The 19809-nt window shown below is 33.3% G+C and overlaps 2 protein-coding genes across 2 annotated transcripts in view; one reads left to right on the top strand and one right to left on the bottom strand.

Annotated features, from left to right (window-relative positions):
* LOC136822004 (leucine-rich repeat-containing protein 23-like) overlaps window positions 1-19809 on the bottom strand; it is a 156793-nt gene that overhangs the window by 88704 nt on the left and 48280 nt on the right. The window lies entirely within an intron of this gene.
* The window catches only part of LOC136822029 (E3 ubiquitin-protein ligase rnf213-alpha-like), a 63378-nt gene that overhangs the window by 5195 nt on the left and 38374 nt on the right, over window positions 1-19809 (top strand). Inside the window, exons 4-28 of the mRNA XM_067078249.1 lie at window positions 117-209; window positions 603-787; window positions 1033-1215; window positions 1933-2135; window positions 2489-2811; window positions 3020-3282; window positions 3648-3848; window positions 4499-4694; window positions 4880-4962; window positions 5303-5594; window positions 6161-6274; window positions 6831-6947; window positions 7058-7229; window positions 7530-7820; window positions 8092-8627; window positions 9007-9160; window positions 11928-12136; window positions 12703-13041; window positions 13703-14391; window positions 14763-14863; window positions 15002-15091; window positions 15716-15816; window positions 17127-17256; window positions 18041-18230; window positions 18434-18704. Of these exons, the coding sequence (XP_066934350.1) occupies window positions 117-209; window positions 603-787; window positions 1033-1215; window positions 1933-2135; window positions 2489-2811; window positions 3020-3282; window positions 3648-3848; window positions 4499-4694; window positions 4880-4962; window positions 5303-5594; window positions 6161-6274; window positions 6831-6947; window positions 7058-7229; window positions 7530-7820; window positions 8092-8627; window positions 9007-9160; window positions 11928-12136; window positions 12703-13041; window positions 13703-14391; window positions 14763-14863; window positions 15002-15091; window positions 15716-15816; window positions 17127-17256; window positions 18041-18230; window positions 18434-18704 (5526 nt within the window). The remainder of the gene's footprint in view (window positions 1-116; window positions 210-602; window positions 788-1032; window positions 1216-1932; window positions 2136-2488; window positions 2812-3019; window positions 3283-3647; window positions 3849-4498; window positions 4695-4879; window positions 4963-5302; window positions 5595-6160; window positions 6275-6830; window positions 6948-7057; window positions 7230-7529; window positions 7821-8091; window positions 8628-9006; window positions 9161-11927; window positions 12137-12702; window positions 13042-13702; window positions 14392-14762; window positions 14864-15001; window positions 15092-15715; window positions 15817-17126; window positions 17257-18040; window positions 18231-18433; window positions 18705-19809) is intronic.

The following is a 19809-nucleotide window of genomic DNA, read 5'->3' as shown; positions in this document are numbered from 1 at the left end:
TAAGTGTTAGGATAAAGATTTCAATACTGTTTACAAATAGACGTTTTTATTGTCTCTTTTTTAATTTGTCATTTTCTTTTTCATTTTATAACATTTTATAACTTATACAACCTTAGGAAGGTAAAACAACGCCTTACAGTCGTAAAAATAAAAGGCGAAGAAAGAAAAAGAAGAAGAAGCAAAAGAAAAACCAGAGTCCCAAGAAGGCTGTGAGTAAATTATTTGCCTTCATACTGCTTTCGTACTGCAGTGCTTTCAGTGTTGATGTTCATGACCTCACAAACAGAGGGCTAGCCTAAATACACAAAAAGGACTGGTAAAAATTTCAGAAGTATGAAAATGTTTGCTATCTTTAGCTCTTACAACTCCTAGCCAGAACTTTATTTGTTTTATCTGTGTTAATAATAATTATTCTTGTTATTTTTAAATAATTTCTTTTGATTGACTACGTACAGTTGGGCTATATTTCCCCTTATGACATCATTGCTGTAACACTATCACTATTTGCTCTAAAAGATTCATTTTGTTCCAGAGAGTAATCAACACAATTTAGAGTGTTTTTTTTCTTCTAAATTTCATGTTTATTATATTTTATTTTCTAGTCAGCTGATATAGCGGCCATAACAAAAAGGGAGCTTCGCAAAATAAAAAGGGAGCAAGACAAGCTTTTGAAACTTCAGGCATCTATTCAACAAGATATTGGTCAAGAGGGCTCTGAAAATGCAAATGTTGTTCCAATCAAACAAGATGCTAAGAAAATTGTAGAAAATGAAGATACTAATACTATGTGAGATCTTTAAAGTTCAATTTCTTTTGTTAGATTCTAAGTAAGAGTCAATATTTAGCTCTGAATGCGATTTTCTTTGCTGTTGCAACATTTGTTTTTTGATTCATTTTTCAATATAAGCCAAAAATCTAAAGGATGAAATGTACATAAAAAGCTTTCAAACTTTTGTCATAATTGCTGCGTAAAAAGTTTTATTGCTCTGATTTGCCAGACATCCTTATCACATTTTTTTTTCATTTTTTCAGTGATGAATTTGATGTCATTGACCTTGAAGAAACCATTGATGAAAAAGAAGAGATATCTGTTCATTTCTATATCACTGTACCAAAGCAGCTTGCACCAAAACTAAAGGACCATTTTGTGGCTATTCTATTCAGTTTCAGAAATAATTTCAATGTTAATTACCGTAAAGTTTTGAGTATTCTGAAGTAAGTAACTTTATTGATCAATTCTTTTGAATATTATAGACCAAATAATAGTATTTACAAAATGTTCTTTAACAATTTTACAATATACAATTTGATATACATGAAACTCTGAAGATATAAAATATAGTTTAAATAGATTTGAAATCACTAAAAATTAAATGGTGTTAGAACTCAAAGCAGATTTTATTTAGATAAAAAATACAACAGTGCCATAAAATTGATACTAGTAATAATAAAATGATTTTGTGGGTAATTGGTATTGATAGCCCTAAGGTATATTGAAAAAGTTTCAAAATTTTTCTTTAAATTGTTGACTCTATTTGAATTGTTTTTCAATGAAATAAGAGGCTACCCAAAATCACCTTAAAAAGCGGCGTCTCTTTAATCATTTTGGCATCTAATGATCTCAAAATGTTCTTTTTTCCTAAAGTGGGTTTTGTTTTATTTATAAAAGTATAATCTATCAAAACCATTGATTAATGTTATAATGGAATGTATAAAAAATGGTTAAAAAAGATTGGTGGGATCTGATTGGATGATTACAAAAAACCAGGGCTCTGAGAGATAATCAGCCTACTCGCCTGTTATATCTACAGGCTAAATGTAAACAGCCCATATAATTATATTCTGAAATACCTTTCTTAAATTTACCTCAATATTTCATTTATTCAAAGAGGTTTGAACCTGATTAACAATGAGTCATCTTTGTCCTTCCAGGACTATGGAGAGAGGAAATGTTTTGCTTCATTGCTATACAACTATTAGAAGGAACATCATATCATCAAAACCATCCTACAAATATGTCATGGTGCCAAAGACATGGCATGGGAATCCAAGAAGTATAATCTGGGAAGGCCTCCACTCAAATGATTTCCATATTTATAATAGAGTGATTGATGTTAAAAACGAAAATATCTATGGTAAGTTGGTGACTGTACGAGAAATATTCACCACATTAGGTTTTGGTTGCAACTAACATCAATGGTTTTAAGGACTTGTCTGCTCTTAAGATTATGTGTTGCTGCTTCCAAACTTGTTTTTGCTATTTTCAAATGTTTCATGACTTCTAATTCATTATCTTGTCTTATTATTTATTAAGAACCTGTCTACTCTTAAGATTATGTGTTGCTGCTTCCAAACTTGTTTTTGCTATTTTCAAATGTTTCATGACTTCTAATTCATAATCTTGTCTTATTATTTATTTTTGTTTGTGCTGAAAAACTATAGCCTAATGAATATATTTTTATTGTTAGTTGTATTGTTTCTATTTTAGAAAATACACTGTATCTGGTTGACGATGTGTTTCTTCCAGCTTCTGACTCAAGTATCTTGAATGATTTAAAAAACATGGTCAAAGACTTTTTGAATTTCAAGACAAAGGACACTGCTATTTCAAATGAACGCTGTGAAGTATTTGAAACTTATCTTCACATGTGTGATAACAAGCAGCTACCACATGATGAAGCACGGCCTACTCAAACAATAATGTTTAAAAAAGCCCTTTGCCGAGGCTTTTATGGCTCTAAAAAAGAAGAATATTACTATCAATGGCGGAAAGATTTTGAAAAGCTGCCTTTTGGTAATGGCTGTCATAAGGTTTGGTGATTTTTTATCTACAACTTATATTTATTGATAAGATGACATTTTATTAACATTTTATATACATTCAATTTCATGATTTTTCTATTTTGCCTACCTTTAAAGAGCATACATACAACATACAGCATCTGATTAGAATGGAAACTTTGTTTATGAAATTTATAAAATGGATTATTCAATAATGAACACTTTCTTCTTTATTTAGAAATTGTGGCAATCAATTGAGAATCATATTGCAAAAAGTGCCTCGATTTTGAGTTCGCCAAATGCTTCAGAAGAAGATCGTATTGCAGCTGTTACCTCTTCATTAGGACACATTTTGTATCTACGAGAAGTCAAATTGAGTTTGATGCATAACGATTTTGAATTTTTTCAACGACTTTTCAATGGGCTCTCAATAAACTTCTTTGGTGATGTTGGCAAACATATCAAGCATGTCGTAGTAACAGAGTTCGGTCGTCACAAAAAGTAACCAAATGTTATGATCAAATTCCAAGTTTATATTAAAATTTTTTTAATAAAACGCACTTTCTTTTCTTTGCTTGTCATCTAGTAACAACTCTCCATCTCCATTTACATATCCTATTAGATAAATAGAAACATTACTTTATCTGAATAGCCCAGTGCTCTAGGATTTAAGAGTCTGACATTATTCTTTTTACTTGGTGCACAATTAGACAGTTTGGCTATCCATCAATTGAGCAGAACTTTGGGGTTGCCCCTTGAAATTCACTCCCCCCGAAGAGTTTTCCCTTGGAATTTTGCCCCTCCGAAATTTGCCATACTTGTTTGTAAAATTTCTTATGGGCTTGCTTTCTTTTCATTCAATTTAGATACATAATTGCTGCTCTGATAGACTTGTTGAAATACCTATTGCCAGTATATTCTAAATGGGATTGGATAGAATGGGTCCATCCATTGGTTTTGATCCATATTCTTTATAATGAATTTCAAGGATTTCCACGTAATATTGACAGCAGGAATTGTGGGTTACATGGTATTATGTCATACAGCATTTCCCCGATCTCAATAAAGTGAGTACAATTACTTCTTGTGTAACTTATGGCATGTTCATAAAGCACATAATTTTTGCTGCAGAAAACTTAGGCCTCAGAGCCTTAGGCATTGTCATTCACGCGTATTAGGATATAGGATATAGATATAGGTTACAGGAAGAAATAAACTTTATATTTGTTGAGAAATTAGGGAAAAAGTGCTTTACGACGTTATAATTCATGACGTCATAAAATCCAAAATTTGAATCAATTATGACGTCATAAAACTTTTTCCCTAATTCGTCAAAAAACTAAGTTTATTAACAGGCATTTCTGAAATCCACATCCTCATACGCCTCTTTTGACATATAAATGACCATGCCTAAGGCTACTATATTTTCTTCGCCAAATTTATGTGTTATACGCCATAAGTTACACAAGTTTAAAGGAACCAAACTCTATTGAAATTGATTATTTTAACATATTGTAGTGACACAAAGATTTTTCAAATATTGTCTTTCTACAGGGTCACTTTTATCCAATTTTGTCCCTCTAAGGGCAACATCTTTGCTTTGTTAAAATTTAATCACTCTAAGGATCTAGATTTGGTTGTTAGGTCTATTTTGACCAAATATTCTACTGGATCTTGAACTTGTTACTGACAAATTGATAATTCCTCTCTTTCTAAGGATGTTGTTTGATAAGTTGCAGTCATTTGAATTTGCATTTTCCGTGGATCCAATGTTGGAAATTTCATTTTTGTTTCTCATGGCATTGGAACACTTACCTTTGGCATTGGACTCTGGCTACTTCACTTTGGAATATTTACTAAAAATGTTGGCTTATAAGATTAAAGATCAGAGTTGGTTTGCTAGGAAAGACTTTGTAAGTTTTGTTCCAAGTGAAGTTATACGTCTAAAGGCTTGAAAAAGTATGACAAAACATATCAAAACTAAATTATATTCCATATTGTACTATTTCTCATCCTCAAAGTTTTTGACTAACCTCATTGGGTATTAGTCAAATAATTTTACAGAATAAGGATATTTCTTTTCTGTCTTCTCTTACAGGTAGAAGTATTATGTGGTACCTTTGCACAAATCATCTCAAGTTTTGATGATACAAATTTGGAAAATAAAAGTAGAGATACAATGTAAGTTAAAGGACTGGTAAAGAAAGTTTGATTGTGACTAATTTTATATTGCTGAAAACAAATCAAGTTTATTTCCAACCAGAATCATGAAAATTACATCAAACGCATGCATTACTCTAGAAAAACATATGAGCACATAAATGATTCAAATGGAAGGTTAATTTCAAGACGAAAGCTAGTTTTACCAATAGCTAATGCACAGAGAAAGATTCAAGGCAAGCATTGCCCTTGGTTATGTTCAAATAAACAGCTAAAATTCACTTTTCTTAGTCATTAGGACTACGAACTTAGTGTCATAAAATTTCAGCTGTAACACATGACAAACTTTTGTTTGTTATAGCCTCAAACAAATTGGTGGATTCACTTCAATCATCACCAGTCTTGGAATTATCACCAGCAGCAATCAAAACTTCACAACAAATCTAACCAGCCTCTTCAAAAGTTCTATTGAATTATGGAATAAAAGTTGTAAATTATTGGGGCAATTATGCAATAATGAAGAAGAAAGAGAGCACTGTGTCAAAGATATCTCTGAAAAAAGTCTGTTAATGGTACAAAAAGTCAACGAATTTTTGACAAGAAATATGGGTTGGAATCATCTAAGTGACGAAGAAATCCACATGGAGTTGCAGGTAATTTTTACGCTTCTTTTAAAACAGTTTAAAAGAATAATCTGATAGCCTTTGATGTTCGGCATACGGTATCCTACATTGCTCAACTTTTTGACAAAAAATTTTTTGACCCAAATCTTCTCCAGTTAAAATAAGTATTTGTTTTTATATCTGTAGTCCTGCACGCTCGGTCAAAATTTTGTAAAATATCACATTGTCGTCACAAATGATTTTTTCTCATACAGAAAGTTGAAGCTCTCTTGTCACAAGCATATTATTTCTCAACCAATCAAGCAAGAGAAAAACTGCTTATAAAACAAAAAAACCATTTAGATTGTGTTTGAGCAAGCTCTTTAATAATAGAAATCGACCATTATAATCACAAAAAATCTACAATTTAATCATTTTTTAAGAATTTGACCAAGAACCCCGAACCATCATTAGTTGAACTAGAATTCATACCTGATCTTGTACACAGAAGTCAAGATGCAAGTCTCAAAGAGAGTAGGAAACTCTGAAAGAAGTTCAAGGTTATGGATATTCTAAATAAATTATATGCTTATAATATTTTATCACATAATTTTTAGCTTTTTGATGTCATCAATAAAATGGCAGAAATTTTGAAAGAAATTCGACAAAATGATGAAGACAAGCTATTACCAAATATCGAAAAAAATTTGGAAGCCAACACTAGCGAGCTGGTAAATACTTTTATCTTCAATGACAAATGGTTTTAGCATCTTCAATATTTAATTCACAAATAAGTCTTGGGATAACCTTTAAATTATTTTGTGCACCCAGTTTTCAAATTTAATTTAAATCAATTTAAAGTAAAGGCTTGAGGACACGAGAATTTTTTTTGCATTGGTGCAATGCAACATGCTCCATCCCACCAACACAAGAAAAAGGTGCATGTCCCATGGTTTTTTTATTGTTTCATGGGATAAAAAGTGAGGGAAAGGTACGCTGATTTTGTTCCAGGGACAAAAGTGAGAGACACACAAATGTTTATTCGTGTTGCCGATTTCACTTTTATTGGTAGAAAGAAAAATGGGATGGAGACACGAGAAAGCGTTCCAGGTTGGTGGGATAGAGCATGTTGCATTGCACCAAAACGAAAAAGCTTCTCGTGTCCTCAAGCCTTAAGACTTGGAATTCGCAAGAAAAATTGTTTGATACAAACTTCTCTCTACTAAAAAATTTTGTTCAAATATTCTGTATTTCATTTCAAAATTTTCAAAATGTTTGATTTTTTAGTACAAAAAGAATGTTGGTAAATTCCTTCGAATCTATGGTGACTCAAATCTATACAGTGCTTGTACAAACAATGCTTTCAAGAAGAAATGTAACAGCCTTCTTAAAGAATTATTGTCTGTAAGATGATTTTCCTATTCATGTTTTATGCTGTTTAATGATCAAAAGCTTTTCTGAATGCTAAAATAATGATATTTCATTATTATTTACTATTTTTTTACTTCATTTAGGGTAAAGAGTCAGATGTTGAAGCAATCATGCCAATTATTGAGTATTTGGAAAAAGGAGACGGTACATTTTTGAAAGTCTTCTCGCAAGAATGGAATGGCATTCGAGAATATGAAGATATCCTAAATTCAGTATTCAAGTCTCCAGTAATTGTTGAAATCATCAAATACTTTTGTAAGTCTAACATGTTATTTTTTGCAATAGATTTCATTGTAACAGTTGTAGACAGTCGTTGTAAACTGGCATTAAAATATTTTCTTTTAAAACTTTGCTATTGATACTGATATTCATTTTACAAAAATGTCATTTGCTGGTTCAATCAATTGACAATTAAAAAAATATTTTTTTTAATTATTATTATTTTCCTTTTTGTAATCTACTATTTCAATATTTCTAAAATAAACTTGGACTTTGTCAACATCTTTTTGGCCAGCCAACTCACACAAAGTATAATTTCTTTTTACATACAAACAGATGATAAACCCCTGGATGTTGTCGCAGACATTACTGGGAAAACTGAGGAAGCTGTACAACATTATTACCAGCTTTTATCGAAAGGAGAAATCACAATTCACTCAATGCAAATGATTTATCCACATAAAGCTATCTTTCTAGAGCTTGCTGAGAAATTTATCCTCGATGTTTCTGTTGAAGAACAAAATGATCTCTTTAAGGAAGGGAACAGAAAAGTTGAGCAGTTCAACCGTTTGGCTGATGACTTGAAATACTTGGTTGAGGGTCAAGAAGATATCCCAAAATTGATAAGTATGATACATTTTGATTTAGAAAAAGTATTGAAAAACATTGCTCGTTCATGAAATCTAGCCAACCTTGAAAGTGTTAAAGCTCTCATCTTTAGTCTAAGATAATACTTAATACTTAAGCAATTTCAAGTTTAATTAGAATTGGCTTTTGAAAAAGTACCTATTTAGTAAATAATTCCGATAAACTATTACAATTTTTATTTAATTGTAGAAATTCTATTCTTTCTTTTTTGGAAACAGGGAATATATTATTTTTCTTTCTTCTTGTTTAGAATCAATGAAGAAAATATCAAAACTGTTGGAAAAGAATATTACCAATCTGAAGTTAAATGAACTTGAAGGCTATTTTCCTATTTATGCACCCATGCTACCATTTTTGACTGCTTTCAGGAAACATTCGCTTTTTGGTTGTGATCTTTTCCTGACTTTCTTCAATAACTTTCGATTTCAACCAAAACATGTCATCAAAGAAATGACACTTCAAGATTTATTTCAGAAAGCCATTGGAGATCTATTTGGTTTCAACAAGGATTTGATTAAAGAGGATGTTCAGACGAAATTCATCCCTGAATTTTTCAAGAAAAAGTCAAAGGTCTTGGAAGAATTGACCGCAATCAATTTATTCCTTGATGATGTTGATATGATTGATAAACCAGTCAGTCGTGAACAGCTTAAAGAAGTTTCTCAGAAGATTGAGATTGTTCTTAAATCTTTGGAATGTGATGAAGTTTCTGATAATCTGACTGATATACACACACAATTGGGTTTGACTGGAAATTTTGAACAGTTGCAAGAAATCAAATTTAAAGTAATTGTTCTATTCTTTTGTTCTATTCTTTTATCTTTTGCCATAACTCCGAAGGGAAAATTGGGTAAGGGGACGTCCACTTTTGGTAATTTTGACGATTTTCAGGGTGGAAATTAGAAAACATTTTCAATTTTTCAGCTATTTTTAGATATTTTGGTCACTTTTCAGGGTGAAAATGGAGTTAAATCTTTTGATTTTTCTTTTTGACAGGGTCCCACATTTACCAAATATTCATATCTGACAGAGTCACTCAACAGCACATCCCTGTCGGCTGTCAAGATCATTGATCCCCTTCCCCAGGCACAACACCCATTCCAGGAATCAAGGTATTGTTTCCGCAATAAATGTTTAATACTATGAATCTTTGTTCAATTTTTAGACACGTCAAGATGAAATGAAGTTACAGGATATTGACCAAGAGTATATCAACTTTGTTGAGAATTTGTACAGAAGTAAAACTGAACTTGCTGCTGTCCATGAAATGATCCTTACCAATATTGATCTCATTATCTGGTTGAAATCCATTTTGAAAGGTATTTTATGAAATGGTTTAAATTCCTATAATAATAAATACGAGTTAATCAGTTTAGGACTCTTTGCCAAAGGAATAAAACTCACAACACAAACTCTTATATTGGCTTGAGCCATATACCCCTGAGCTATGCATGAAAATCCAAAAAAAAAAGGTCCAAAACGGATCGTATCATAAGCTGATGTAAACAAACAAACACTGAGGCTCTGAGAATGTGATTTGATGTTTGATTAATCCTATTTCATATCTTTTGGTGAGACTTAGCCAAATTCTGGAGCCGCTCGCTGCGCTGCCGTGCGCAGCTTGTAGGGACAAAAATTACTTTCGCTTTCGTTTTTAGGCGGCATTCGCAGATATTTGGTAAGAAAACAGTGAGACTCCCCCTTCTTTTTACCAGCAAAAAATAGGAAAAAGAGATTGGATTTATGCTGGAACTTTCATTGGATTTCAAGAAAAAGCCTCTTCCAAACATGAAACTCATAGTTCGGGGAATTTTCAATTATTCCGGGCTCAGTCTTTGGCCTATAGCCTATGAACCTTTTGTACTGTATATGCCTTATTTGGACTATTACTTTTCGTAGAAAATCTTTTCTGCTCACTTTGGGCCTCAGTTGAGTATGATAGGTAGATTTTGGGTTGGGAAATAGGTAAAAAGTAAAATTATACATAAACATGTTTGAGTGTTTGAGAGTATTTTGACTTGACTTCATGTTATGTTTTCTTATCTTTACCACCACAAAGTTATTCAGCATAATAGAATTTATAAACTATTTTCAAGCATAAAAATATTTGGCTGAAGCAAATTCTGTACAAATTTTATATATTTAAATGATAAAGTAAAAACATCTCAAAATTTTTTTATTATAATCCTTTGTGACAGTACTTTTTCTGTTGGGAAGTTGGAAGCTTTTCCACCGAACAGAATTGAGCACTGATAACTAATAATCCAAATAAAAAAAATAATTTCAGACAGTGCTTTAGGCATCATAACTTTGCCTGAAAATGCAATGACTACAAAGTTGATTTGTATCGTCAAGGACTCTAACTTGGGACAGTCTGACAAAACATGGGACAGCAATTCGGCAATCATTTTACCGAACCTCTACCTATTAAAAGTCATTTTAAATTAACATAGTCCCAAATCATAGGAAACAAACTTGTTGTCAACAGAGATTTAACAGTGAAAAAACAGTTCAGAAAGTCAACCATCCCATGATATGACACTCTTCCCAAGTTAGAGCCGTTGACGGTATGCCGGATATCCAAAACAATAACAACCTATTATATGATATACACAATCATGTCAATGTCATAAGGTACTTTTAATTTTTTGCGGTACTTTCAAAATTTCAGAATTTTTGGGCACTTTCTTTGGATTCGCTTATCCTTTTCTTGTCCTGGATCCAATCAAAACCTGCACGTAAAACATACCCCAAAATCAGTCACGTTTATAACATTATAACTCCGTCTTTGACAACTGGGAAGATTCAACGACAAAATTTTGAGAGTTAAAGTAAAGTTTATCCCTCAGCGCAGTCAGCGATGAATCCGATCTGACCGTTAGTGTCTCTTCAGCCATTTTTGAGATGAATAAAATGAATCATGAAATTTTTGTTATCTAAAGGGATGGGTGAAACCATGATGGCATTTTTGAATGAGCCTATATCTTGGATATCTCTCCTCATATCAAAACTGTTCAATGCGATCGAAAAAAATCTTTCTCAGCTGAATATCATGATAGGGAATGTTTGTGAAGCTATTATAGTCATTGTTTGCACCAATATAAAGTTACTTCTGCAAGTTAGTAGTCTCCATCAACAGCTTTCGAAAGCAGCGAAATCGACGAAACTACTTGAGTGAAGTTTGTAAACAAAAAAGCAAGTTTCACACATTCATTATGTTCAAAAAGTATTGTCTTTTATTCCAATGTATGATAGAAGTCTATTCCAATACATTTGATGTTGGTTCCAAGTAGTATTCTTCTTCTTTCTTCCCAAGAATCACCAAATCTACTCAAAAAGCACTGTTTTGCAGTGCTTCCCAGCCAAAAATGTAAACAAAATGGCTTCCGCCTTGATTTTTGTCCCGACACGCACATCAACTGCAGCGCAGCGAGCGGCTCCAGAATTTGGCTAATGGTTACCCATATTTTTAAAATTTAATGAAAGGCTATCTCTGACCTCTCATGTTAAGACAGATCTGCGTCCAATTCAACCTAGGAATAAGGAATTAAAAAGGAAAAATTTAAATTTAAAAATTCTATATATAATCTCATGGTTGATTGAAATTCGATTGACGTTTTTGCTACGTTAATTTGTAATTCCCCGCGAACTTGTAATTTCCCTCCTAGATTTTGTAATTTCCCTTCTAGATTTTGTAATTTCCCGCAAAAGTGAAATTTCCATCGTTTGAAAATTCATCACCTTTTTCGAATTTCTTACAAACTTCGAAGGCTTAAGTAAATGGATACTATCCAATTAAAACTCGATTCGCGTTTCTATGACTATTTTGAGACCTCTTATTAAAGTTTCAGATTGATTTCCAGTGTTAAATTGACGTCTTTCAGAATTGTTAGAATTTCAATCCAATCATAAGATTAACCAGGAATCCCATGCTTGTTTTCGTGAAATTCTTGATAAATTACCCTCGGTCAAATTTTTTAAGATTGACCTCGAGAAATTTTTCCCGAATTTCCCTCATAACCATGAGATTACTAGTACTAATTTCTTCACATGTGCGTTATATACTTCCTATTTTTTATTGTTCAGACAAGTCAGAAATCCAGACTTCAGTGGACTTTATGAAGAATGCTGCAGGTGACCGACATCGTGAAATTGAATTGGTTAAATTCTTTGAAGAAATTTGTAGTGTACTCACACCTTTGATTGACCTCACCAATGATGCTGGTTTCATTGAATTTCAACAAGCATGTGAAGGGATCAACAGACAAATGGGATACAATACTGCAAACAAGATGGTATGCAAGATATAGTGTATTTTACAGACTAGAATAGATCTAAACAGATCAGGATTACTCTTTGAATTATCAATAGCAGATACCTCAATCCTAAAAAATAAGACCATACTAGTTGAGGGTATTGGGTTTTTCCAGAATTTTTTTTTACCTCCACTGTTGAGGATATTGATTTTTCGAAGTAACGAACCCCCTGGATATCCTATTTTATTAGTAAAGATATCCACTCTTAAAAATGTGCTCGACCCCCTGGATATCCTCTCTTATAAAGATGAATATTGTACTTTTTACTTGAAAAGACACTTTACCCCTGGATATCCACTTTTGAACAAAATTCGTTAACCCCCTGGATATCCGATATCCTCAACAGGGGGGGGGGGCACGGACTGTTTCTGGAAAAGCCCATTTTCAGTATATAAAATTCACCAATTTATAGGTGGAAATAATTGATCTTGTATCCTAAAATGGCTAAGATATGCAAAGGGCTTACAATTTTTTAACAATACAATTTTTTTCGTACATGTATTTCAGGCACTGTTATTGTTAATTTTTATTCGATTATAATTTAGCTTGATGTGAACAACAATCTTGATTGGTTCAGAGATGCTGAAAAGGCTGGGAAATCTTTTGCAACCGGTGCCTTCATGGAGACCAAAGAAGCAAACAGAAATGGCAAATACATCATTGGTCATATTGATGAGACAGCTGATCGTTTTCTGACCAAAACAGCTACTCTTGATTCAGCAATGTCTTTTGAAATTACCAATCAGAAAGATGGAAAAAGGAAAGTTTTGAATTTGACAGCTATTGATGAGTTACAGAGCAAATTGATGCTTTTGGGACACGCCAATTCTTCCAAAGACGAGAATGATGAAAGTGAAGATCGAGAAAAACAGTATTTCCTAAAGGTAATTCGATGTTGTGAATTTCTTTACTGCAAAATATGCAAAATATTGACACCTATGACACAGCACAATTGATTGTCCTCTTTTAATTTCACACTTTACAACTAAGTCCGCAACTTACACTTCCTCGATTGATTTGAAGTCTTTTGAAGATTTGAAGCGACCGTAGTACAGTGGTAGAGCATCCGGCTACGGTTCGCAAGGTTGTGGGTTCAACCCCCAGCCGGGTCATACCAAAGATTCCCAAAATGGTACTTGATGCCTCTCTGCTTGATGCTCAGCAACTAAGAGAAGGATCAAGGGTAAGTGGAGAAATCCAGGAAGAAAGAGTGGCGCCCTCCCCTACCTTCGGGTAGATAGCTATCGAGAGAGGAGCCTTCGGGTCGCCTCCGACTGCGGTCGCAATCTTACTTTCTTACTTACTTGAAGTCTTCTTACTGTATCAGCAGTGCTAAGGTAGAGAGTTTATCACCATGCTGCCCTAATACTAGAAGTCCTTAGCATTCGAATGCACCCCATTGCGATGCAAATCTGTGACTGAAACCAATCAGCCAATTGAGCTTAGTAAAGAATGAAATTTGCAGATATGGAACGATAAACTGTTATAAATGTTCTTACTGTATTTTTGTTTATTATACATTATGATTTTCTTCATTCCTTATAGTGTGCTGACCTTGCCAGGAGACTTGCTTCTGTGTATGTATCTCTTTGCGAAGCTGGTGACGCAAACTACTTTGACTGGCATTTCGCATTCAGATGTCACATCGAATCATCAATCGATTCTTTCGATGAAGTCGAACATGAAATCGAGAAGTTGAGCCAAAGACTTGACAAATGGAAAACTGAGCTTGGTGAGCATAGAGATAAGTATCCATTGATGAATATGTTTAACAACAAACAGTGTTTGGTACTCAGGAAATATTTATTCCCTTTGACACAAAGTAATAAGAATCTACAATATCTTCCACCCAAAGTTTTCACTTTGTTACAACTGCTGAATCCAAAAGTTAGTACCAAGCATATCGAAAATGCGTTCTTCGAATCGTATGTCAAGGAGGCAGATACTAGCAAAGATTGGCAAACTGTGACGTCTCCAAATGAGACTATGGATGGGGAGCAGGAGGAAACCAACTTCATTTTGTTTTCAAAAAGTGAGATCGAATCTAAGATGGAGGAGCTGATTGAAACTCATGATTTTGATGAAGATATAGTGAAGGCTTGTTTTGTGAATGTTGTACCTTTTGTTATGAAGGATGCAATCAAATGGTGTAGATTGAACAAAGATAAAGATAATATTTATGATTTCTCCGAGGCATTTGATGACGAAATCGAAAAAATGTATTGCCCAAATGAGTAAGTAACTCTGGTGACCCACTACTCTTTTCATTGTTTGCCAATTTTTTATCTTGTGAAAAACCGACATTTTGAAGAAACTGTTTTGTACTTTAGGTTATTGCTATAACCTTTAGAAAAACTACACAAAGTGAATTTTTTTAAACCGACACTGAAGACACGCACAAAACACGCACGTCTTCTAGCTCCCCCTGTAAAGTAGATCTTCTGATTTTCTGACGATTAAAAAGGTCTCTGGATATTAGATTTGAAGATAAGGTCACAACCCATGCTTTTTTAAATGATGAGTAACTTCTTGTAATCTTATCGAAATCAAAACAGCAACAAAATCTAATCTGAATTCAATAATCTTTTTCACTATTTTTTGACAGCGGTTCAGAAGAAGAAATTGAAGAAGATTATGATGAAATACAAACAGATGAAGCAAAATATCTTGAACTAGAGCAATTTGGAAGATTCTTGTCCCGATTGAGTAAGAATATTTATCATGATGTCAAAATTTCCATAAATATTTTATACTTATACTAATTTGTAGCACAGATTTGAAATTGATTATTGATTTTATTTTTGTTGAATTTCTTCATATTATAATTATGTTTTGTTCCTTTAGATAAACCTGGACCACCTCGAATACTTCCAGACAACCTCAAACGCAACAATCCGACCAACGACAAAAGATTATTATTAATCTTACACCAAAGTAGGGATATTTTTACCAAACAAATGTTAGAAATCCTTCTTTGTAGAAGTAGATATTATATTTTTCCATCGAGGATGTCAGTCAAAAATCGTGTGAACTTTTAAATAATGCTTAAAATAATGAAAAAAGCTTTTGGTCATAATTTCATAGAAAATTAATATTTTTATCTAAAATTCTGAGCTACTAAGAAAAACTTGTAAAATGAACAAAATTGACAGCTTCAAATCGGTTTTTGTTGTCTCTTAGAAAATGACAGCAGCCAAGTGGAACAATTACAGAATTGAAACAGTATTTTCAGTTTTGAAACAAAGACGTGTTAATAGCTCATTATATTATTGTTAGCAAAGATATTTTATGTGAAGAAATTCAAAGAATTTCTGTCCAACTATCTTCTTTCAGGATATTTGGGTGACAGAGCAGCATATATATGCATTTCGTCCTTATTAGGACTCGTCAGCACTGCATATATAGTGAAGATTATGTATACATAAAAAGTTCACATTTAGGGTTTTATTTTTGACTGGCATCTGAGATAAATGTTTTTACTAGCCTAGAAATCTAAAGTAGTTTTTAAAAATAATTTTTAGTATCAATTGTTACCTTTCAAGTTTTTTTATTTTCCAGACGAGGTTTTGAAGTCTATGGCACAGATTTATCTTGCCAGTGGAGGATTGCCACACCCAAAAGATATCTTGTTGTGCAATGACGTCATCGACGAGGAAAAGGTACTAATCATTTACACGCGTATAAGAATGTACTATATACAAGAATGTTCATGATGAAATTGGCCGAAAAATAAAGAATATACTAACAACAGAATCAACATATTGGAATTTTGCAACTGAGCCTATGATCGTCAATGTTTGAGTATATTAATCCGTAAATTGCCAATTATCCCAAAGAAATGTTGAAAACAAACAACATGCAACATTTAGGTCAAATTTGAATCTTAGCCTAAAAATGCTATTAAGAATATTTTAGAGTGATTCCCCCCCCCCAAAAGTCGAAGACGAAGTAAAAAAACGCTATTCTTATGCAAAAATCTGAAAATTATACTAGTTATTATCGTTAGCATATTTATACGTGCGCTATAAAGCTGTAAAGAGCGAACCCAAACCAAGGACTAAAAGCGAGTTCATGCATTTACCATATTAACGACGGTAGAGCGACTGAAACGATTTGGAACAACCGGCGGTCTTGACCCGTAGAATCAAGGACGTTAATAGGGCTGATTTTTACCGTCAGTCAGTCAGTCAGGATCTATACAAATTAAATAAACTCGCTATCAATTGGGCTATTCTATTTTATGACCATACAGGGGGGGGGGTGGACGAACATTTCCAGATAGTAATCGAAGAAGAATTTTCAGGGGGTCTAAAGAAGTATTTTTTCATTTTTCTGGGGGGTAGAAAGTTATTCTTGAATTTCCAGGGGGTGAACAACTGATTTTATTTCGTCCACCCTCACTTTAAGACATGAAAATAATTTTTTCCAAGGGTTCTTTTGCAAATTTTGCCATTTTCCAGAGGTATCCTTATTTTCAAAGAAATTTGTTTTCACTTGAAAAGGTTCGTCCGTTCGTTCGTCTCTATGGAAATTTTATGGAACAGCCCAATTGCATGTTTAGTAAAGAGTAGTATTAATGATTAATGTCATCAATGTTTCTCTTAGGCTACGTCATATCTTCCTTTGTTTCGAGCGTAAAACTCCTACTCTTCGGGATATGAGCACTGCTCTTGTTTTGAACATTGAAATTCTCCGGATAAATCGCATGCGCACTGAGGTTTTAATGAAACAATAGAGACGAGTTTCGAGACCTAAGCCAATCAGCTGTGTTATAAACATTCTTTTTTTTTAAATCTTTATTGATAAATATCTTTTGTGAAAGTTGTCTATTATGTTTAAACCTATTAATAAGCAATTCCCAGTGGGGGCTACTAGTGGCCGCCTATAGCAGTGCCTATAGACCAAGAGTAAGGCCTAAAACCTGGAGCTGTCTATTGTATAGACTATGTTTCTTTTCGTATACTCACAGATTGAACTGTTCATCAAACTTGTGGCATTGAACCAATGTGGTGATGTTTATTGCATCGCATTTGCTGATTATCTACCGTACGATCTCACAGAATGTCTTTTGGAAAATCTCAAAAAGTACAATGATCTAAGTGAGTGTGTCCGGCTTCCTGCTTTTTTCTCTCTTCTCTATTTTGATGAAATCAATATCAAAACATTCGGAAAAAAAATCGAACGGATATTTTAAGCATCGATTTGATTATATTTAATTATTAATAAGAATAATTCTTCAGGCGTTTTTCAAATTACGTATTTTATATGAACATCAAACGATTTTACAAACTTCGGATGCTCTTTAACTTTTGGAGTTTTAAGCCTTAAAGTCTATTTTCTTCTTATCTACCGAGAGTGCTTGATGATATCAGAGCTTATTAAAATTAATCAAAGTCTCTTTCTTTTAATTTGGAGTTTTAAGCCTAAAAATGTTCTTAACATCTGTTCTTAATTTGACCACTTTGTGAGCATTTTTGTGCAATAGAAATTGGGTATTTCATAGACATTGGGTGTTTTAGAGTCCGCATAGCCTTGCGAACTTACATCTTTAACTTGTTCTTAATATCTTGGCCATTGAAGCCTTATGTTCTTATATGCTATTTTCTTATAAAGAAGTGGATTAAAAGAGTCTCGCGTCGATTCTGTCGATTCTGGTTATACATTATAATGCATTATTGTCAAGCCAAAACAAAAATTAGTTATCGCATTATTCTTGTGAAATACTCGAATATGTTACTCGTTACGGTTTTTCCCGATATTTTAAAACATCTCTCTTATTTCACTCAAACTCGTAACGATAATACGTATTTAAAAGTTATTAGTAGTTATTAGTATATATCCATTTGATGATTGCATTTCCTTTGTGATAAATCTTTCCAACAGTTCACGAAGGCTCCAATCACTTGATCATCATTTGTACCGAAGAAAACGAGAACCAATCAAATTTGAGAGACGCATTTGAAAAGTCACGTGTTGAAAATTTCATACTCTCTGATCAAATTGTTCAAGTAGAAATTGGAAAGATATTGAAAAGTGGACAAATGAATTTTGCATCTGCTGTTGATGATGATAAGTATGGTTCTTCATTGTTTTACTACATATTTTTTATAATCAACAATTTTTGGGTCATCCCAAGTTGCTTATCATTCTAGCTTATTTTTTGAAAGATCTGCTTTGACCAACCCTAATACTATACCATGTTTAGGCTTTTTGGGTCAAGGACTATACTCTTTTCTAACAACTCTAATTTAATTTTTTGTCTTATATTTTTTATAGATGCAGTGCAAGGGTTATCCTTTCTGAACGTGGTGGTATGGGAAAATCATTATATGTCAAAAACAAAGAAAGAAAGCTAGAGGAAGTTATCAACAAATCACCACCTTGCAGAGAACGTCGTTCGAGATGTCATAAAAACAATGTGGTTGTTACAATACCTATTCACAATGTCGAGGTTTCTGTTGAGGATGTAGTGGATCAATTGTGCGCATTTGAAGGTCACATTGAAAATGTTTTCCCAAGAATCTACCATTTTGATATTGCGCCTTTGGTAAGGATGTTTTTCCATTTTCACAAATTAAGCTTTAACCCATTAAGTTTGTTTGAAGATCACATTGAAAATATATTCCCAAGAATCTACCATTTTGATATTGCGCCTTTGGTAAGGATGTTTTTCCATTTTCACAAATTAAGCTTTAACCCATTAAGTTTGTTTGAAGATCACATTGAAAATGTTTTCCCAAGAATCTGCCATTTTGATATTGCACCTTTGGTAAGGATGTTTTTCCATTTTCACAAATTAAGCTTTAACCCATTAAGTTTGTTTGAAGGTCACATTGATAATGTTTCCCCAAGAATCTACCATTTTGATATTGCGCCTTTGGTAAGGATGTTTTTTTTTTCCATTTTCACAAAAGCTTTTAACCCATTAAGTGCCCCTGGTATTATATGACTTAAGTCGATCTATTTGCTCCTGTATGGGTACGGTAGGTCTGAACTTAGGAGTGCCACCATCCATACCGCCCTTTCATTTTACCATCCTCGAATAAACAAGTTGGTGTTGACATTTTTTTCTTAGACCATGTTCGCACGTTACTGTTCCGTTTTGCTCCGGTATGATTTTCGTTACGGATCGAGTGTGTTCATATTGGTTTCGGAACGTTTTGGAGCAAGAAAACGGAGCAGTTCCGTTCCGATGAAAAAAGTGGACCGAAACCGTTTCGATCTGTTTTGTTTTGTATCGTCTTCTTTTCTGATGTTTCGAATTTTGACGTACACACTTGTTTTAGAACCGTTTCGTTTCGGAACGGAACGGAACCGTAACGTCTGAACATGGTCTTAGTTGTGGCATGTCCGCGCATTCGAAATGATAAGATATTTGAAATTTCATGTCCAAAAAGTAGAATCTCCGTGTTGAAAGAGGATTGTACTACAAATAATTTCGCTCGAGTTTTTTATCAATTTTGTAATACCTTTTTATGGAAGCTTTTCAAGAGAAATTTTCTGCAAAAATTTTCCCACAAATAAAAGACATCACCTCGGCTCTGTCCATATTATGCCAGCACGTGACAATAGACCTTATCGGAGTTTTTGATTTTTCTAAAAAAGCGCTGTCCCACAATGCATCGCTTTTTTAGAAAAATAAAAAATTCCGG

This window comes from Clytia hemisphaerica, unplaced genomic scaffold, assembly GCF_902728285.1.
Source record: "Clytia hemisphaerica strain Z4C2 unplaced genomic scaffold, Clytia hemisphaerica genome assembly, whole genome shotgun sequence".
NCBI lineage: Eukaryota > Metazoa > Cnidaria > Hydrozoa > Leptothecata > Clytiidae > Clytia > Clytia hemisphaerica.
This window is presented reverse-complemented; position numbering and strand designations above follow the sequence as displayed.